The following is a 22,677-nucleotide window of genomic DNA, read 5'->3' as shown; positions in this document are numbered from 1 at the left end:
CTTTTTTCAGTTTATAGGCTAGCCATCTGCCCGTTTTATTTGCGTGTTCAAAATAATTTTGTTTCGCCATTTTTATTTTTTGGGCTAGTTCTATTTGGTTTATCAAATTCAATTTATGCTTAATCATTTCCCATTCTTCTCTTATTGTTTTGTTCTGGGGCTTTTCCTGGAGTTTTTGTTCTATTTGTTTTAGGTCTTTCTCTAAATTATCTAATTGTTTTTTCTGCTCTTTATTCTTTTTCCTCGTATATGCTATTACTAGGCCCCTTATATATGCTTTTAAAATATCCCATGTGTTTTGTAAAGAGGTTTCCTCTATTTTATTTATCTGAAAAAATATTTTTACTTCCTTTTCTAACATCAAATTAAATTCTTTCTCTTTACATAATCTTTGGTTCATTGTCCATCTCTTACGTCTTCTTTCCCCTTTCCAGTTTATGAATAGTGGATTGTGGTCTGCCCATTGGTTTGTGCCTATCTCAATTTTTTCTACTTCTATTTTGGTATTTGGGGTCATCCATGCCATGTCCAGTCTTGACCAGGAGTTATGCGGATGGGAGTAAAAGGTGTATTGGGCCTCTTCTTCATGTGTTTCCTCCATACGTCTGCCAAGTTTAGTTCTTCAGCCATAGTAAAGAATTCTTTTGGAAGTATTTCTTTTTTCTTTTTTTTTTCCAGTTTTGTAGTCCTTCTTTGCATTTACTATTGCATTATAATCCCCTATTACACAAATATCATCATATTCTAATTCTGCTAATTTTATATGTAGATCTTTAAAAAAAACCTGTAGTTTTTGGTTAGGTGCATAAATCACTACAATTAACATTTTCCTCTTTCCTATTTCTAGTTCAACCATCACCACTCTACCTTGCTCATCGGTATAGACTAGTTTAGATTGTATTTTTTCTTTTACGTAAATCACTACTCCTTTTTTCTTTTTTTGGGCCAGAGATGAATATAGTTTTCCTAATTTGGGGTTTTCTAGGATTTTTTGATAATCTTTTTGAATGTGTACTTCTTGCAGACATATCACATCTGCTTCTAATTTTCGTAATTTTGTGAAAATTTGATTCCTTTTCTTTGGGGCATTTAAGCCATTAATGTTTACCGAAAAGAGTTTGATCTGTTCATCCATTGCCTATCGTATCTGTTTTTTTGTGTTTCTTGTTTCCATCCGTGCCTTAGCTTTTGCACCTTCTCTCTGTTCTCTCTCTTTTTCTTTCCTCTGTCTTATTTCTTTTTCTTGATTTGTTTCTATTGGTTCTTCTTCTTGACTTTTACTATCTATTTCCTCCTTGCTTTCCTGTTCTTTTTCTAGTCTAAAGTGTGTGTTATGAAATTCTCTTGCCTTTTCTAGAGTGTCTATTTTATATTTTTTGTCTTCCCACGTAATTAGGATCCCCTCTATTGGCAGCCATCTGTACATTATCTTGTATTTGATCAATAGTTGTGTTAAAAACTGATATTGTTGTCGTAGATTTCTTACTCTTCGGGGTATCTGTTTTAAGATTATAATTTCTTTATCATTATAGATCACCATTTCTTCTCTAGATTTCTTATAGGCTTCATCTCGGATTGATTTTTTTAAGAATTTGACATGGACTTCTCTCGCCAGTCTGTGTTTTCTTATATAATTTGTTTGTACACGGTAAGTTTCTTCCAATTGTCCTTTTATTTCTTCTGGCTCTTTTTGGATCATTCCTGCAATAATTTCCACCATCTTCCCTTCTAAATCCTCATTTTTTTCTTCTGTAATATTTTGAAAACGCAAGAAGTATGAGGCCTTTTCCATTTCGAGCATGGCCAAGGAGTCTGACATTTCTTTATTTAGTTGTAGGGTTTTTTGTTCCATTGCTTCTACTTTTAATTCCACCTGATCTATTTTTGTTTCCGTTTTCCTAATTCTCTGTTCATTTTCTGCTATAGAATTTTGAATGCCCCCAATTTTATCCTTCATAGTCTTGATATCTTCCTTGACTTCTCCTAATTCATTTCTAATCTCTGCATGGAACGTTATCATTTTTTCCTGATTTTCAGCTATTTTTTCTTGTGTTTGGAGCAGTGTTTCCTGGATCTTTTGAAACATATCTTGTATTACATTTGGTGCCATTTCCAGTTTTTCTTTTTCTTTTTCTTTCCCCATCATGCTATCTATTGTTTTTTGTTGTGAGGGGGTAGGAGTCATTACTAACGTATTGGTTGTAGGTTTTTTCCCTGTCTTTGTTATGGTGGATGTTGTAGACATTTTCAATATTCGTGTAAAGCTTTCCAACCTTAACATCAATTATTAAGTTATTCCTTAGTATCTCTTTTCCCCTCCAAACACTGCTTATACACCGCACAGCTTATATATAGTTATATTATATTATATTGCCAGTTATCCCAATTGAGCAATTAGTTCTTATTCACAGTATAAATCAATTTACTTATCAATCAAGATTTTAGTTTAATTTTCTTAATTTTCTAATTAGCAATCTTTTCAATTACCCCCTTTTTCAATCAGTCTGTCTCAGACATACAGTCAACTCATCTGTTATTTTGTATAAAAATCAACCTTTCACTTTAACAATAATTCCTTATCTAATCACAATTTCACAATACAATTTATAGCTATAAAAATATTATCAACTTATATATTTCTTTTAAATATTAAACTTATTAACTAATTAAACAGTTCAAAATAAATAATTCACTTAATTTTTATTTTCTTTAGTCTTTATTGTCTTCTTGCTTTACCTCTCTCAATCCGTTCTTTCACAGTCATAAAAAAACGCGATCTGTGTCCGTCTCAGTCTTTTTTTTATTATTATTACTTCTCCCAGTAATCGAATCTCTGCATTCAGTTTTCAAATCTTTTTTTTTTAACTTAAGTTCTTATTGTCCAAAGTTATTTGTAAATCCAAAGTCCGAAATCCAGACAGGTCTTCTGTATCCGTGAATTTCACCACTTAGTCCGGTATTTCAGTCTCTGCACTCAGTTTTCCGATATTTTGGGGTTTGAATCAGTTATAATTCCCAGGTTCAAACGGCTTGTCTATATCCACAGAATCCACAGGCTGCTCCCTTTGCTCAACTGTAAAAGTCCGCACTCACACCGCTTCAAGCGCTATTTCTCCTTTTCTTATGTTTGCTTAGTCATTCTATGGGTTCCTCTCTTCCGCACTGTAGTTGTTTCCCCTTTTTTCCTTCTCCTCTTGTATCGCCACTGTTGTAACTCACTTGTCTTCCTCTGATTCGATCACGCGTCCCCTGTTTACCGCCTCTATTGTAGGTGATCTATTTGACAGTCACTTGGATTTGCTTCCACTTTTTGCTTCAATCTAGGCGGGCGCCATCACTCCTGTCCGCCGATAAGGCCGACTTCTTCTCCACCAATTTAAGAGGTTGATCGCTCGTCCTCCCTGATGACAGCGCAACACCAGGGGGCTTCGCGAGTTCCTCTTTCGTTTCCCGATCCCTCCAAGTTCGGGAATGCCCTTAAAGAGCAATTAATGAGGAAATTTGGGTATCAGAGACGGAGCCTCCGTTTCCTCACCCGTTCATGATGACGTCACTGCCGGAAGTCTGGAGAATGTGATTTATGACACACTCTAGGAGGAGGGGGGAAACAGGGTCATAGTTGGGACGTAAATTACATGGGCAGAGCTGATTCCACTTGGGTATGTGCCAACATGTTGCTCCTAATAAATAACTGGATTTTTAAAAAAACTTGGCTTGAGACTCATGAATTAATTAGGGCATCTGTCAGAACCCTGACAGCCTGCTTGTAATTGCTGGCAATCTCCAGATCTCACTTTCATTTCCCTATCTGTAGATTTGTTATCATCTTTCCTCTATAGATTTGTTATATCTTTCCTCATTCCATCTTAGCATTTGCTTTTGTAAGTTAACAGACTGGGTGTGGTTTGGCTGCCTCTGGATGTCAGCACATCTTAGAAATGCAGGGTATGGCTCATTTATCACATGAAGATGAAACACCTGCTTGGATGCCTGGGAATAAAGTTATGTGGGGTGTTTGAATGTGTGAGGTAAATAGAGCTGGGAAGCCTTTCTGCCACGCTGCACCTGAATGCAAATTGAAAGTTGAAATAGATCAGTCAATGAATAGGCATAGCAACTATTTATTTATTTATTTATTTATTTATTTATTTATTTATTTATTTATTATTCGAATTTCTATACCGCCCTTCTCCTTTCGGACTCAGGGCGGTGAACAGCCAAAATAAAAACATTTATACATAAATACGATTAAAAATAGATTTAAAATAATTAAATTTGGCCCATAGTTTAAAAACTAAGTCAGCCAATGGGGGCTTTGGATAGACATGGTAACAGGTCAGCCAATGGGGACTGTTTAGAAACAGAAACTTAAGTAAGAAGTCTGAGCATAGCTTAACCCTGCAGCTTTAAACTCTGAGTCTAATTCTGTGCTGAGAGATAAACATGTCTGGGCTTACCTGCTCTGAACTCTGAACTGAAACTAGACTTCTGTGCTCTGCTTGTATTGGTATTGTAAATTTACTTCATGTATTATTATGTATATAAAGAAGTTAATGAATCCTGCTGCATCAGTTTTCCTGTGTGTGCTTTCTGGATTTAATTTTGCAACAAACTCTGACAAAATCCCAAATTCCCTCCCTCATAGAGGTATAAAGTTCATGTGCTGGAGGATACCAATAACATTTTTTTCACATTATAAAACTACCCAGAGATTTTAATTCCTCCTTGTTTTTCCTTTATTTATATGAGTGGTCAGCAATATTATCTAATTTTTGAAAGAGCAGATTCAGAGCAGATATCTAGGTTCATGAGATTGCTCAGGAGACATCTCATAGTTACCATTGTGTGTATTAATTTGGTGTTCCAATATGACATAGTACAGAAGACCCAAACACTACAAAAAAATTGAAAAGATAACGGTCACAAACTGGACTTCATTCACTTTTGTTAGCTAAAAATTCAATTTTATTTCTTTGTTATTTGCTCCTTTGTATTCAAATCAGGCCTCAGAATAATGATATAGCATTTGGGGGAAAAGATGCAGACCAATAATCCAGCTGCTGAAGCCAAAATGGAAAAGATCTCCACAGCCACCATATATTTCCCTTTGGTGCTCAGATAGGTAGGAACAAATAACATCCAGACACTGCAAAAGACCAACATGCTGAAAGTGATAAATTTGGCTTCGTTAAAACTGTCAGGTAAATTCCTAGCTAGGAAAGCCACTGTGAAGCTGACTGCAGTCAAGAACCCCATAAAGCCTAGGACAGTATAAAACATAGTGGTTGAACCTTCATTACATTGCAGGACAATTTCTTCAGCCATGGAGTGCATGTCAGAATCGGTGAAGGGAGGAGAAATAGCAAGCCACATCACACAAATGGAGAATTGTGCCAGGAAGCAAGATAGAACAATAGAGATAGCCGGCCCTTTCCCCACCCATTTCCTCATTTTGGAGTTTGGCTTGGTAGCCATGAAAGCAAGAACAACAATGGTTGTTTTCCCCAATATACAAGAAAGAGCTATAGAAAACATGATGCTAAATGCAGTTTGTCGCATGAGACATTTTATTTGGTCAGGTTGCCCAATGAAGAGCAGAGTGCAAAGGAAGGAGAAGAGGAGAGCAATGAGAAGAATGTAGGTGAGGTTTCTGTTGTTGGCTTTGACAATGGGAGTGTCCTTGTGTTTAATGAAGATCCCCAGCACCAAAGCTGTCATCACAGAAAAGAAGATTGCAATCATTGCCAAAGAACTGCCCATAGGCTCTTGGTATGACAAGTAAACTACAGTTTTTTGAAGGCAACTATCCTGGTCATTATTTGGATATTGATCTTTTGGACATGCAAAACAATCATCTAAGTCTAAAAAGAAAGAAAGAAAAACAAAATAGGTCATAAAAACATTATTGTTTTTAAGCATGCATATCACAGACTAGTTACACTGAGATACAATGACTGACATGGGGATTTGGATATTTTTTTTTCTTAAAGTAATTTATAGGAGCATGTAAGCAGAGTCTGAGCACTATTGGAATGCTCGTTTTCAATAACCCCTGAGCTTTACAGCTACCTCTGCTCTTAATCACTTCATGTAATGGACAGAAAGATTGACCTTGAAGGGTAGGAGGAAGAGCCACTGCCAGATAAAAGAAAGCTGAATCGGGGTTTATAGTATAAGTCCTCCCTAGTTCTCATGCAAATAAATGGAGGGAGGAGAGAAGCACATTTAGATTTGCAGGAGTCCATTACTATAATCTTACACCAGTGGTGAAATCCAATTTTTTTTACTACCAGTTCTGTGCGTGTGGCTTGGTGGGCGTGCAGTGACTTGGTTGCCGTGGCTTAGTGGGCGTGGCAGGGCTACTGCATACTGCAAAATCTCCATTCCCACCCCACTCCAGAGGAAGGATACTGCAAAATTTCCATTCCCACCCCACTCTGGGACCAGACAGAGGTGGTATTTTGCTGATTCTCCGAACTATTCAAAATTTCCGCTACCAGTTCTCCAAACTACTCAAAATTTTCGCTACTGGTTTTCCAGAACCTGTCAGAACCTGCTGGATTTCACCCCTGTCTTATACTAAATGTAGTATATACTGCATGAGTTTAGTTTCCTAATATGCTCTACCTTGAATGACTGACCAAAATCTCACAGTCTATCTTGGACACAACTTTCTTTTATCTGATCATTGCCTTGGTAGTGGCCCTTCCTTCACTTCCTCAATATCTACTCATCTTCTCATCACACCTCCCAACTGAATTATTGCAATGAAGCTGCCCTTGAAGACTATCTGGTATAAGCAACTAGTCCAAAATACAGCAGCAAAGCATTTCTGGGTACCCTATCATTCACCTGAGTTACCTTAGTGCTGCGTGAGCTGCCCTGGCCCCAGTTGCTTTCTGGGTATACTTTAAGGTGGCTATTATCATCTTTAAAGTCCTGTATTGCAGCCAAGATATTTGTGGAACCTGGTTCTTCTCCAACATTGGTACAGGATAAAGATTGGTTTGGTGCCTTGTGGGGACGATATTGTTTTTATTCCTATTTTTATTGGTGGTTGTCAGTCATCTAATTCTCAGATGAGAATTGCAATGATATAAGTTCTATAACTTTGTCACTCAAATCAATCTATCATTTCATCTGGATAGAATAGGATGTAAAACCAACCAGAAACCCGTGGAAAAAGAATTACCACTCTCAATTTACCTTTACTATCAAAAGAAGATACAAAGGAAGAATCCCAGATATCAACAAGTACTACTTTGTTCAATATGTATCATTGATATATTTAATATATTCCTTTGCTTACCCATTTGGTCAGCTATCTTTCCTTCTGCACATTGTCTACAGTCATAGCAGCAAGATAATTTCCCTTCCACTTTTATCTTGCTATGGCCAAGGGGACATTTCTCATTACAGATGGAAAGAGGTAATGTCTGTTGATAAATAAAATCAGAATTCTTTCACATAAAGAAGTTTATGAGCTGAAGAAGCTTCTTGGATGAGAAGCAAAACGTCTTCAAAGAGAAACCAGAAAGTCCAGTTGCCTCTTGCAAAGAAAGAAAGAAAGAAAGAAAGAAAGAAAGAAAGAAAGAAAGAAAGAAAGAAAGAAAGAAAGAAGAAAAGAGAAGAGAAGAGAAAAGAAAAAAAGAAAAAAGAAAAGAAAAGAAAAGAAAAGAAAAGAAAAGAAAAGAAAAGAAAAGAAAATGGCACCTTTGGGATAAAGAAGTTATGTTTCATGATTTATAACTTTTTGTTATAAATCATAACTTTTGATCAGTTACAAATACTCAAAATCTTTATATCAAATCTGAAACTTGGTCCATTTTTCAGAATTGTTGCTGGTTTAAATTACCCACTAAAACCCTCTACTTTTCCTTATCCCTCATATATTACTAATGGTGTGATTGTGGCAAACACTATATTTTAAAAACTATTCTGAAGAAAACCAATATCAGAAGCTGCTTGGACAGTTTTTCATTCTGGAGCCCTTAAAAGACACTTTCCTTAAGATTCCAATCTTGTTTTGGGTTCCTACTCTTCTTAAAGCAATCTGGGTACTTGGTACAATGTGGTGACGTTCATATAAAATCCACGATATGTAAGACCACTTTCTATAGTAACTGGAACTTATTATCATTAAGCATAGTCTACCTGTATATGCCTGATACGGGGCATGCTACACTTAAAACCAATTTGGAAATATCAGAGGCTAAGGACTGTGCTCTGTTTAGTATAATATGCAGTTACTGCAGTGGTGGGTTTCACTTATCTTCACTACTGGTTCAGAACTGTGACCACGTGCGGCACTTCTGTGCATGCACATAACCTTCTGCTCATGCACAGAACATCCGTGATGATGTCTGGGTGGGTGGGTGGAGCCTCCTGCTTCTGCCACTACTGGTTTGCGTGAACCGGGGCGAGCCAGTAGAAACCCACCACTGAGTTACTGTGAGTATTAATATACCATCTTTTGGCTACACTTTGATTTATTTTACTAAAATGCAGTTTCTTTAATCTTACATTCATTATTTTGTATGGATCTGCAAAAACATAGGCATGAAAAATGTATTAATTGACATGCCTCCAATGTCAGTGTAAATTCCCCTGCCTCACTACAATATGGATTTTGTAAAGTAATCTGTCTCAGACAAATTAACGTTAGATTATTAATTCTGTCATTCTAACATTAAAAACTTGCTTTGAAATGTAGGCTCCAATCAGTCACATAAGCATTGAAACAGATTAATTTTAAAGAATTTGAAACCCTAGTATTAAAATTCTTTTTTATTCCACATATTTTTGTGTCTTTCATTTATTTTATTTAAATAACTATTTAAACTGGATCAATATAAACAATAATTTAAAACAGTATAATGTTTTATCAGCAAATTAATTATATTGTTTATATAATTATATTATTATAAATTAATTAATTATAAAATAATTAAATTAATTATATTGTTTAATTGTTTAATAATAATTGTGAGTAATCTTAACTTTATTGTCTTTATTAATATAATAATATAATATAATATAATATAATATAATATAATATAATATAATATAATATAATATAATATAATATAATATAATATAATAGAGTTATAACAATTATGCTATATTCTCTAATACACTGAATATGTTAACTTTTTCATGGGCTATATCTTAGTTTAAAAATTATGGCATATGATGGCAGGAATTAGGATACAAAATTGAGTTAGTACGGTGGATGGGAGGGGCAGATATGGCGGGAGCAGGGGACCATATCATGTGTCGGGGGTGCGCACTCACTACTCGAGAGCAATTGCGCGCCACAGTCCCCAAGGCTCCTCTCGGATACTAGGTGGCACAGTTATTCAGGACCTGGGCCTCCAGCTGATGCTGTGCAATGCCAGGTCCGTGGTAAATAAGGCCCCCCTCATTTACAATCTTATTCAAGAGGGGGGAGCGGACCTGGCGGGTATTACGGAGACCTGGTTGGGCCCAGAGGGAGGGGTCCCTCTGGTTGAGATGTGCCCACCAGGCTTCAGAGCATTCCATCAGCCAAGGGCCCAGGGGAGGGGCGGGGGGGGTGGCGGTTATTATTAAAGAAGGTCTTGGTCCGAGAGAGACCACTGTGTCACAGATTTCCGGATGTGAGTCCCTCTTTGTGAGATGGGGTCATGGGGTTCAGATGGGCTTGCTGCTTATGTACCTAGCTCCCTGCCACATAGCAACGGCCCTGCCCGAGCTACTCGACGTCATTGCCGGGGTGGCGGTTGATACCCCCAGATTTATTGTCATAGGGGATTTCAACCTTCCATCTCCAGGTGAGGCATCTGAGGTGGCTCAGGAGTTCATGGCTTCCATGGCGGCCATGGACCTGACCCAGTTAGTTCAAGGCCCCACTCACAGGAGGGGACACACTCTGGACTTGATTTTTGTCTCTGGCCAGTGGTTGAGTATTCTTATAATAGGGGATATAGACATGAAACTCTTGTCATGGTCAGATCACTCACTCCTTCATCTGGACCTTCAAACCGCTACACCCCGCCACAGGAAGGTGGAGCCAATTAGGTGGGTCCGCCCCAGGCGCCTGACAGATCCTGATAGGTTCCAGATGGAGCTTGGGCCATTTCCTGAAGATCTGGCACACGACTCAGCCGAGGACCTGGTGGCTGCCTGGGATCGGGCGGCTGGTGGGGCCTTGGATCGAATCGTGCCTTTGCAGCTTCTGACCCGGTGTCGATCCCTCGCAGCTCCTTGGTTCACCGAGGAACTGAGAGAGATGAAATGCTGGAAAAGATGCCTAGAGAGCGGTCAGATTCAGTCTCACTGAATCTGACTGAACACTGAACACTGATAAGGTCGCATATTAAGACCTACTTAGTGGCGATAAAAGCGGCAAAGTTTAATTACTTTTCTGCTCTTATTGCATCATCAGAGAATCGTCCAGCCGCCCTGTTTAGGGTGACCTGCTCCCTGTTCCACCTGGGAGCACGGGAGGACCCCTTGGAAGGCAGGGCTGAGGATTTCGGACAATATCTGTATGACAAATTCACTCAGATCCGGAGGGATTTGGACTCTGACTGGGTAGATTCGGGCAGGGTGGCGAGGAATAGTCTTGAGAATGTTATCTGGGAAGAGTTTGACTCTGTGACCCCTGATGACATGGACAGGATTCTGGGGAGACTTAGTGCGGCCACATGTTTACTGGATCCGTGTCCCTCCTGGTTAGTACTGGCTTCCCGGGAGGTTACACGAGTCTTGCTCCAGGGAATTATTAACACTTCGTTGAGTGAGGGTTACTTCCCCACAGCCTTGAAAGAGGCAGTGGTGAGGCCTCTCCTCAAGAAGCCTTCCCTGGACCCGTCCAGTCTCCAACCTTCGCTTTGTGGCGAAGGTTGTCGAGAGTGTGGTCGCACGACAGTTTCCGCAGTACTTGGAGGAAACATCTTATCTAGATCCATTCCAGTCAGGTTTCAGGCCCGGGCACAGCACAGAAATGGCATTGGTCACATTGGTAGATGATCTCTGGAGGGCTCGGGACAGGGGTTGCTCCTCTGTTCTGGCCCTGTTAGACCTCTCAGCAGCTTTTGATACCATCGACCATGGTATCATGCTGCACCGGTTGGAAGACTTGGGGATGGGGGGCACCATGTTACGGTGGTTCTCCTCCTTTCTCTCAGACTGGTCGCAGTTCATGTTGGCAGGGGGGCAGAGGTCGACCTCAAGGCCTCTTATATGTGGAGTGCCTCAGGGATCGGTCCTCTCACTCCTTCTGTTCAACATTTATGTGAAGCCACTGGGCGAGATCATCTGTGGCTTTGGGGTGAAGTACCATCAGTACGCTGATGGCACCCAGCTGTACATCTCCACCCCAGGCCACCCCAATGATGCCCTTGAAGTGATGTCCCAGTGCCTGGAGGTTGTACGGATCTGGATGGGGAGGAACAGGCTCAAGCTCAACCCTTCCAAGACTGAATGGCTGTGGTTCCCGGCATCCCGATATAGTCAGTTGACTCCATCACTGACTATTGGGGGCAAGTCTTTGGCCCCCGCAGAGAGGGCATGCAATCTGAGAGTCCTCCTGGATATGCAGCTGTCCTTGGAGGAACATCTGACGGCTGTAGCCAGGGGGACCTTCTGTCAGGTTCGCCTGATTCGCCAGTTGCAGCCCTTTCTTGACTGGTATTCCCTGTGCACAGTCACTCATGCCCTCGTCACCTCTCACCTGGACTACTGCAACACTCTCTACATGGGGCTCCCCTTGAAGAGCATACGGAGGCTCCAACTGGTCCAGAATGCGGCCACACGGGTAGTCACGGGAGCCACATGGTGCTCCCATACAACACCTCTCCTGCCTGAGCTGCACTGGCTCCCAATGGTCTTCCGGGTGCGCTTCAAGGTGTTGGTTATCACCTTTAAAGCACTCCATGGCATAGGACCTAGTTATCTTCAAGACCGCCTGCTGCTACCAATGGCCTCCCATCGACCTGTGCGCTCCCACAGAGAGGGCCTCCTTGGGGTGCCATCAGCCAAACTATGTAGGCTGGTGACCCCCAGGGGTAGGGCCTTCTCTCTGGGGGAACCTACCCTCTGGAATCAGCTGCCCCCAGAGATAAGGAGAATCCAAGACCTTGGTGCCTTCCGCCGTGCCCTTAAAACCTTCTTTTTCCAGCAAGCCGGGCTGGCCTTACACTTTTTAAAATGTTTTTAATTGTCTGTTATTATTTTTAATCATGGGGCCAAATTTATATATATCTTTTTAATTGTATTTTAATGTTTGTAGTTTATGTTTTTACTTGGCTGTTCACCAACCTGAGTCCTCAGGGAGAAGGGAAGTATATAAATTTAAAAATAAATAAATAAAAATAAATAAAATATGACTGATATTACCTGTTATGTGAAGATTGCATTTTTGTTTGAAGCTTAAGTTGAAGTTAACTTATGTTCATATTCCTTTATGGTCTTCTGGAAGATCCTAAAAACTTAGCTCTGCTGCTTGATTTGGGGCCCCAACAGGAGACTGCTATGTTGGGGGGGGGGTGGCTGACAGTAGAAAAAAAATTCTTTCCCCCAGGAAAATACTCACTCCCATCATATTGTTACTTAACATTTAATCTTTGTATTCTAATGTTATTTTGTAGTATTCTATAACATTTTATTATATTGTAAACTACCTAAAATCACTGTATTAGTGAGATGGGTGACACAGAAATTAAAAATAGATAAATATCATATCCCAAAGGGGGGAAGAATAGACTGATATATGCATACATTTACATATACGTGTGTCAGTAGCAGACTGACCTCAATCTACCTCTTATTAATTGGACCCTAAATGAATGTGCAACTGAACCCATACATGCAACCCTGTACAATGTGTCAGGGTTCCAAGGACACCCCCAACAAAATAAAGCTCTGAGGCCTGAGGTTCCTCAAAGTTCCAATTTATTAGAGATGTCATGTTGGCATATCTGGGAAAACCTGAATCTGAAAGCTTCCAGGTTTCCCCCACCCAGATAAGAGTTCACAGCCCTGCCCCACACCCACAAGTTCATCACATTGTCCAATCAACTCTTCACACTCCACCGGATACAATCTTCATGCAGTCTGCATCAGACGCAGGCAAAAGTCCTTGAGTACGGAATGTTGTTATAACTAACTTTCTATCGCTCCCCAACTTCCCCAGCAAAAATATGTGGCAGTTTAGAAGCAAAAAGAAAACTGTCTTCCAAAACTGACAATGCTGTTACTAATCTAGGACTGGATTAACTAGTAACTAACAACACTAGACTCAACAACTGCCTTGATCTCATCTTCTGCAACAGTTTAAACTCAATTTATGGTCTACAAATAAAAGAACCCATTTCCAACACTGACCACAGCATGATTGACTTTTGTCTCAATATATGTCCTTCAAAGATTATCATAATGATGGGATCCCCAATTATAACTTTAAAAAAGCCAACTATAATCTCATAGACACTGACCTCTCATCTCTTAATTGGCAAATTCTGTTCACTGGCAGTAATACAACTGAACACCATTATAACATTTTTTTACTTGAAATCAAATGAGTCATTAAACTATATGTACCACTAATATCCTCCAAAACCAGAAAAAACAAATTTCCCATAACAATGAGGAAGCTTCAATCAAATTTTTATATATATATATATATATATATGCATATTCTTTCTACGAAAGAGAAAAAGACATATATATATATATATATATATATATATATATATATATATATATATATATATATATATATAAAGATAGATAGATAGATAGATTATATATATATATACATACATACATACATACATACATACATACATACGTATGTATGTATGTATGTATGTATGTATGTATGTATGTATAATCTATCTATCTATCTATCTATCTATCTATCTTTGGTGAAAAAACAAAACTGGCTATGTAGCTAACTTTAAAAGCCACTACTTATGTAATTTTTGTCTTTGATTAAGAGAAACTTGTATGTTTTTCTTATATTTGTTTTAAATGTTTTTTAATGAATAAAGTATGTTTTAAAAATAAAAATAAATAAATAAATAAAATAAAAGCCACTACAAAACCTTATGCCACCAGAAAAAGACAGAATGCACCAATTACCACAGCAAACAAGAGGAAAACCTGCTATGCACGAAATCCACCTGCATCTTCTATAATTTTGTAAATAACAAACTTAAAGACTCGAGATCCATCCCATCCTTAAAAGGACATAACGGTAAAGACTGTAATGATGAAACTGTTAAAGCCAACCTCTTTAACATATTCTTTGGTTCAGTCTTTGTAAACAGCAATGGCTTATGCCCCACATTTCCTAGTTATACCACAACTAATTGCAACAATCTACTACATATCAATTTTAACAGAAGATAACATTGAAAAGCCACTATACAGCCTAAAACCATCTCTATCTATTGGACCTGACGGATTATGTGTCTACTTCTTTAAAAAAAAGGTTTCCACTGCCATAGCAGAACCTCCAAGCATAATCTATGAAAAATCTTTCAGGACCAGCTCCCTGCCCAACCTATGGTCACTAGCCACAGTCATCCCTATCTTCAAAAAGAGTGACCCCAGCCTAGTTGAAAATTATAGTCCAATCTCTTTATGTTGCATCACCTGCAAAGTCATGGAATCAATTATAAACCAATCCATTACCCTCCACTTAGAGACAAACAACTTATTCTCTAACAAACAATTTGGTTTCAGGAAAAATTTGTCCTGTAATCTTCAACTCCTACACTGCAAAAACATATGGACTACACAACTCGACCAGGGCAAAGCAATAGGTGCAATTTACATAGACTTCTATAAAGCCTTTGATTCAGTGGTACATGATAAACTACTTCTAAAACTAAAATCTTATGGCATTTCTGGATCCCTGCATAAATGGATAGCTGCGTTCCTATCAAACAGGCAACAAGTAGTCAAAATAGGGAGCAGTCTATCAAACCCTGCACCTGTTAACAGTGGTGTCCACTAAGGCAGCGTTTTAGGACCCACACTCTTTATACTTTACATAAATGACCTTTGCGATCATATTATAAGCAACTGTGTTCTCTTTGCTGATGATATAAAACTGTTTAACACCACCGACAATGCTGCTGCCCTACAAAGAGACCTTGACTATGTGTCAGAATGGTCAAACAATTGACAACTCCAAATCTCAACCAACAAATGCTCTGTTGTACACATTGGCAAAAAAAAAAAAATCAAAACACAAAATACAAGCTGGGCAGATACAACTTTATAGATGACCCTCACTCTGTCAAGGACCTTGAAGTACTCATCTCTAACGATCTAAGTATCAGAGCTCACTGTAAGAGTTGTTAACCTAATCTTGTGAAGCTTCTTCTCTGGTAATATTGTACTGCAAACTAAGGCATACAAAACTTTTGCTAAACCAATTCTCGAATACAGCTCATCTGTCTGGAACCCGGACTGCATATCGGACATTGAGCATGTCTAAAGATATTTCATGAGAAGAGTCCTCCACTCCTCTGCTCACAACAGAATACCTTATGCCACCAGGCTTGAAATTTTGGGCTTAGACAACTTAGAGCTACGCCGCCTTCAGTCTGACCTAAGAGTAGTACACAAAATTATCTGCTACAACATCCTACCTGTCAATGACTACTTCAGCTTCAACCACAATAATACACGAGCACACAATAGATACAAACTTAAGGTAAACTGCTCCAAACTTGATTGCAGAAAATACAACTTCAACAGAGTGGTCAATGCCTCGTATGCACCACCTGACTCTGTGGTTTCATCCCCAAACCCCCATAACTTTAACCTTAGACTGTCTACTGTTGACCTCACCCCATTCCTAAGAGGTCTGTAAGGGGTGTGCATAAGCGCACCAACGTGCCTACCGTCCTTGTCCTACTGTCCCCATTTATTCATATCCATTTCCTGTATTCATAATCATATTTATGCTTATATCTGTTACCTTATACATGCTTGACAAATAAATAAATAATATAATAATAATAATAATAATAATAATAATAATAATAATAATAATAATAATAATAATGAAAATTGAGACATACCTGATTAAATCTGTGGGGCCAAATAATGTCCTTGGTAGAAATGGTAAGAAGACTGCCTGGAGTAGTCATAGGCTCAACTTTTCCAACTTTGACTCTTAGAAATGACTTGTTTGGGAATGTCAGCCAATTGGATATATCAAATCCAGTTATTAATTCCCCATTAGAACCAAAAGAAATATGGTCCCCAGCAGTGTTATTAAAGGAGAGCTGCTGTAGAAAAGAGTGGAGCTGAGTGAGAAAGAAAGAAAGTATGTTGGAGAGGCGGAGGATTAACAGAATTCTTTGAAGGGGTTAAACAAATCTTAGTTTCTTCCTTATTATTTCCATTACCATGAAACCAGTGGTGAAACTTAATTTTTTTTTACTACCAGTTCTGTGGGCATGGTTTGGTGGGCATGGTGTGGCTTGGTGGGTGTGGCAGAGGAAGGATACTGCAAAATCCCCATTCCCTCCCCACTCCTGGGGGAAGGATATTGCAAAATCTCCATTCCCACCCCACTCTGAGGCCAGCCAGAGGTGGTATTTGCCAATTCTCCAAACTACTCAAAATTTCCGCTACCAGTTCTCTGAACTACTCAAAATTTCTACTACCGGTTCTCCAGAATCTGTCAGAACCTGCTGGATTTCACCCCTGCATAAAACCTTCATGGAGAGGGAGGGAGGGAGGGAGGGAAGGAAGGAGGGAAGGGAGGGAGAAAGGGAGGGAGAGAGGGAGTTAACAGAATTTTTTGGAGTGGATTGGCAGTTTCTTACTTTCAGTTTGGCCTGGATTTAATGGAAAATTGAATTATCACCACTCTCCAGTAACTTCTAAAACTGGAAGAGAAATGTGTTCTCCACCACATATTTTTACTATCTTATTCCCTAATTTTTGTTTTCATTAAAACAATTTCAGATGAAAATTCCATCACAAAATCAAGAAAGAAGAATTTCAATAGATTACTTTGCATCGATTAATCAAACAATCCAGGAACAATGAATTCACATTGTTTTCATAAAATGTGCATAAAATAATCTCTATCGTAGAAAATTTTAAGCCTTTTCTTCCAAATAAGGATGGTCTTTAAAAATTTGAAATATAATATAATAAAAAATGAACTTTATACAGTTGATTGGCAAATGTGCTATCATTGTAATTAATAGTATTCTCTTTTCCACCAGATTTGTCCTTCCTCTCTTTTCATTTTGCCTTAGGATGAGAATGTTATGATGGAGTTAGGGAATAGTATTTAAATGTTCGTGGATAGCTGGAAAATCATAGTAGCTAAGAGATTGTACTGTACTAAAAATCAGGAAAGCCATCCAATGGATCCAGACATGTAATTTACATTTCTCTAGGAATAACAATGCATGTGTCTATCTATAACTGCTTAGAAAAGTTTTTCTAAGTTTTCTAAACATATAAAGAGGGGTTTATTTCCCTTATGGAGGATAAGCTACTGTCAAATAATTGGTAAATGAGAATAATAATGTAATAAACTGTTAAATAAGAAAATGTTGGATAGAGGATTAAGCACAAAAGATTTGTAACCGATCAATGCACTTTCTGTAATTGTAATGGATGATAATTGTTTTATGTTTTAAGTTTTGTTTAAATAAAAAACATTTTTTAAAAAAAAATCAAAAAGAAAGAAAGAAATGTTTTTCCATTTAAATCTTACTCTCAATAAAATTAAGGCAAGAGAAATGCTAATGCTACCCAAGTAGCTGACAAAGTTTAACACATCAAATGTGCATTAAATACACATACATACATAATATATTCCTACATTTAAGGTTGATTCAGCCTTCCAGCCTTCCAGATTGTTGGGGGGCAATATGCTGACTCTGTAAACCGCTTACAGAGGGCTGTAAAGCACTGTAAAGCGGTATATAAGTCTAAGTGCTATTGTTATGAACACACAAACTCACATCATTATTAATTAAGGTAGACAAGCCTTCAGGTATTTTAGTAAGGTAAAGGTAAAGGTTCCCCTCACACATAGGTGCTAGTTGTTCCCAACTCTAGGGAGCGGTGCTCATCTCCATTTCAAGACCAAAGAGCCAGCACTGTCCAAAGATGTCTCCGTGATCATGTGGCCAGCATGACTAAACACCAAAGGCGCACAAAAACACTGTTACCTTCCCACCAAAGGTGGTCCCTATTTTTCTACTTGCATTTTTTACGTGCTTTCGAACTGCTAGGTTGGCAGAAGTTGGGACAAGTAACAGGAGCTCACCCTGTTATGTGGCACTAGGGATTTGAACCGCTGAACTGCCGACCTTTTCAATTGACAAGCTCAGCGTCTTAGCCACTGAGCCACTGTGTCCCCTTCAGGTATTTTAAGAAAGCAAATTCTCCACTATTCTCCCTCTGGTATTAAGCAAGTTACTTGGTAACCTTCCTGAATTTTGCATTAGCCAAACTTACCTGCCATGGTGACTGAAGGAAGAGCTTCCATCTCCTCTCATCAACTCTTTGACCATATTTGAATTTAGAAGAATACAATTGCCTTAGAGCGTGTGCCACAGCATAGACTGCATTGTAGATGCTGTAGCTGTGGCCGCTCATGCTCACTTCAAATATAGATTGAGAAAGAGACTCCAGTTTCTCTTCCCCAGTGCAGGTCCTGTCAATGTTCCCATCTCTAATATCACTGGAAAATGAGCATTCAAATGCATCTTTCCAAAAATCTCTAATAAAGCCGTCTTCATTTTCTAAGTTTGGATTTCTCTTCCGTATAAATTCTTGGAATCCTGTCAGCTCTTTTGACTGAATTGCAAATGAAAGAGCACCATGGAGAAAATCAATGGGCAATTCTCTTTGCACAAGAAGGGAGGTGAATTCCATCTGGGCTGCCATGATCCAGATTTTGGTACTTCTCTCCTTTGGAATATCATCAGAATCTAAAGCATAGATCATTAGTCTCAAAACCACCAGGCCTGTAATTTCAGCATTCAAGATCACTGCAATGACTGTACTCCCCATGATCACTTTGTATAATTTATCTGCTTCCTCCACCATTTCAGCAGCTAAATTGCCATACATCATTTGGGGGATACTTTCTATAAAGTCAAAGCAGATTCCTCTCTCTGTAAACATGGAAAGACTATTCTGAATGAATCTCTCTTTATCTTCCTCAACAAAGCAAACTTTCCCAACCCAGGTCCATCCAAAATGCAACAGTAAATGTAGTACTCCATTAAACTGGTGCACCTCAACGGGGAACATCCATTTGACAAACAGTGCTGCTATTTCATCATTCATCAATGGAGCTGATCCATATGTGATCTAAATGGGAGTAAGAAAGCAATAAAAGCAAAAAAAAGGAATTGTTCTAAAGAACATTGTGCAGTGCTCATGTGTTTGTTTAATTAAAATTTCTCCATTCATCAATGAAGCTGATCCATATCCATATGATCCATATAATCCACAGACTTCAGAGGATAATTAGAACTGCAGAAAAAATAATTACTACCAACCTGCCTTCCATTGAGGACCTGTATACTGCATAAGTCAAAAAGAGGGCTGTGAAAATATTTACAGAAAATATTTACTCGCATACTGGACATAAACTGGTTCAACTCCAACCCTCAAAACGACGCTATAGAGCACTGCACACCAGAACAACTAGACACAAGAACAGTTTTTTCTCGAATGCCATCACTCTTCTAAACAAATAATTCCCTCAACACTGTCAAACTAGTTACTAAATCTCCATTACTATTAATCTTCTCATTGTTCCGATCACCCAACTCCTTCCACTTATGACTATATGACTGTAACCTTGTTGTTGGTATCCTTAAGATTTATATTGAGTGTTTCCCTATGACTATCATTAAGCGTTGTACCTTATGAGTCTTGACAAATGTATCTTTTCTTTATTGTACACCGAGAGTGTATGCACGAAGGCAAATTCCTTGTTTGTCCAATCACACCTGGCCAATAAAGAATTCAATTCTATTCTATTCTATTCTATTCTATTCTATTCTATTCTATTCTATTCTATTCTATTCTATTCTTCTATTCTATTCTATTCATATGTGATGTAAATGGGAGTAAGAAAGCAATAAAAGCAAAAGAGGAATTGTTCTAAAGAACATCGTGCAGTGCTCATGTGTTTGCTTAATCAAAATTTCTGTTCTTGAGTGCAATACAGAAAAAAACCAATGCTACAGTTTTAGCACAGTTTTAGAGCTGAATGTAAGGGCTACTCATTGAGCAAAATAGTGTAGCAATTTTGATGATTTCCTTTTCATAAATTTGATCCCTTCTTGTCTCAAATGTTTCAGGCTTCTGGGATCTTTGTAAAGAGAATTATCATGAAGATCTGATACCTGGATCTTTTCTTTTATGTACACTGAGAACATATGCACCAATACAAATTCCTTGTGTGTCCAATCACACCTGGCCAATAAAAAATTCTATTCTATTCTATTCTATTCTATTCTATTCTATTCTATTCTATTCTATTCTATTCTATTCTATTCTATTCTATTCTATTCTATTCTATTCTATTCTATTCTGAAGTCATTCAAGAGGAAGGGAACTTAACATCTTGCTCTATATTTATGTCTCACCTGGGGAAATTTGTAGTTACAAAGACTGGTTGCCATGTTCAGACAGGTCCTAGAACGGGGTCCTCCAATGACAGCTACTGTATTGTTCTGGTCATTACATTTGTAGTTGGGGATAAATTTATTTTTTGTAGATAGAAATTCCATTGCTAATTGATAAGTTGTAGTTTCCTCATGATTGTCAGTAGAAATGTGGAAACCAAGGGTAATGTTGGGTAAAATCTCAGAGTGTTCATTGATCTCTTTTACAGCAAATGCCAGAGCCAAAGTATGTTGGTAATTATGAGTGAGGTACCTTCAATAAGAGTTATAAATTATGTCAATATATTTCTTATTCAAATTCGGTCAGGTGCTACATTTTAATTGCTATATGTATATATATTCATAATCCCCTAAAATGCAGTGTTTATCATTTGTCCTTGACATATAAAATGTGATTTTTAGCAAGCTATAGCCCTAGATGTTATGGTTTGGAACATATTGATGTGGGGGATAAGTATCTAACATCGAGCTGAGACATTTGTAGATTGGCTCCTGATGTTCTTAAGTTTCCTCTTCTTAAAAATAAAATCTGTCAACATCATGGGGCATTCTGCAGTATTAATGAAAGATAGGTTTCTCTGAGCTCTGGAATATAGACATTCATGGGGACTATTGCAATAGGGTAACCATTTTACATTTGAGCAGGAGAAGTGAAAAAAGAAAGGAAAGAAGGAAAATACAGTATTTAGGTGATGATGTGGCTGAGTTTGAGGGCAAGGGAAACATATTTCTCACTTATTTCTTGCATACTTACAAGTACTGATCAAACACATCGTGAGAAGGAACACTTTGAAAAATGATCTGATTTGAAACAAAGAAGACCTGATATATAATAGCAGCAACAATTAAGTCTCCAGACTGATAATACTTGTGAACAATTGGAAGAGTGCCTCTGAGGTTGCAGTTGCGAACAGGAGAGTTCCACATTGTCTTAGGAAACAAGAACAAAACCAGTATTCTGAACAGAAACAACTCAGTATAAAATACAGTCATTGTAAGTGTCAAAGTGTTGCTCCAATTTCACCATTCAATGGAGGGGCTTGCCATAATCCACCAGCGTCTTAGGAACTTTATCAAAAATGAATTATCACAAATTAAACATGCATCTTTCTTATTCTCCCTACTTGTAATTATGTATTTCTGAGCTGATATTAATGTAGTGCAATTTTTTTAACCTGTACTTGTAGATTTTTTTCATGTTTATTGGGATTCCCTTGAGACATGGAGGGGAAAAAAAACAATAATGATACTTAATTTGGTAATTACTTAGAACATAATAGCTTACTTGCAATAGTACTTTCTTTGCAAAAAAAGTCAAAAGAAAAAATGTGATTTTATATCTGCAGGACTGCTGTAATGTTTTAAACTTTTAACTTAATCATGAATCATGAGACTTTTTTTAGCCCAATTTTTTTTTTTTTTGGTTATAACACAAGTCCACCACAGATGGTAATATGTAAATTAACAATGGCAGTTTTGTATAAAGAAAACTTATATACAATGTTTTATAGATGGCACCTACAACCTACTAGGTTAGCTAAAATGTTCAAAAATACGTCTAGTAAGTGTTTGAAATGTAACCAAAAATCTGAGACATTTTTTTTTTTGAAAGACGTTACCATGTTGGGCAGATACATAACTATAACCAGATTTCAAACATAGGTTGATTTAAAACAAAGTTTAAGAAGAGCAGGAGTTTATTTGCTTCAATCATTTTGTCACTCCTTTGCTTAATGCAATTTCTGCTCTGAAGAATGGCAGTATAATATGAGTATTTGAGGTCACAGATGGTTTGAAAGAGGAAAATAATGCTGAAGTCAGGCTATGAGTCAATGAGTTAAGATGTACTGTACATACCACACAAATAGCATAATTACAATAAACATATCAACCACAGTCATATAAAACCCTCCACGTACAATAGATTTCATCAGCAACAGAGCCAACACAAGACGTCACTGGTTGCCAGAGAACTCTAGGTCTGACAAAGCCAGGT

The 22,677-nt window shown here is 38.0% G+C and overlaps 1 protein-coding gene across 1 annotated transcript; it reads right to left on the bottom strand.

Moving 5' to 3' along the window:
- Positions 1–4,965: 4,965 nt before the first annotated feature.
- On the bottom strand, positions 4,966–21,608 carry LOC117673021 (vomeronasal type-2 receptor 26-like). Its single transcript, XM_034430155.3, has 5 exons — positions 21,436–21,608; positions 20,643–20,934; positions 18,493–19,353; positions 7,310–7,436; positions 4,966–5,861 (listed from the first exon to the last, which is right to left on the bottom strand). Exons 1-5 carry the CDS (start codon positions 21,606–21,608, stop codon positions 4,966–4,968), a joined length of 2,349 nt encoding a protein of 782 aa, XP_034286046.3.
- Between the last annotated feature and the right edge of the window lie 1,069 nt (positions 21,609–22,677).

This window comes from Pantherophis guttatus, chromosome 4 (genome assembly GCF_059756535.1).
Source record: "Pantherophis guttatus breed Tessera chromosome 4, ASM5975653v1, whole genome shotgun sequence".
In the NCBI taxonomy this organism is placed as follows: domain Eukaryota; kingdom Metazoa; phylum Chordata; class Lepidosauria; order Squamata; family Colubridae; genus Pantherophis; species Pantherophis guttatus.
Note: the sequence above shows the minus strand (reverse complement) of the source record. Positions and strands in the feature narration are given on the sequence as shown.

Coding starts and splice junctions, on each gene's coding strand:
- LOC117673021 (XM_034430155.3), bottom strand. CDS start 21,608: ATGTGGAACTCTCCTGTTCGCAACTGCAACCTCAGAGGCACTCTTCCA. Junction 20,935..21,435: donor GATGTGTTTGATCAGTACTT/GTAAGTATGCAA, acceptor CTCTTATTGAAG/GTACCTCACTCATAATTACC. Junction 7,437..18,492: donor TCCTTCAGTCACCATGGCAG/GTAAGTTTGGCT, acceptor ATTTATCAACAG/ACATTACCTCTTTCCATCTG.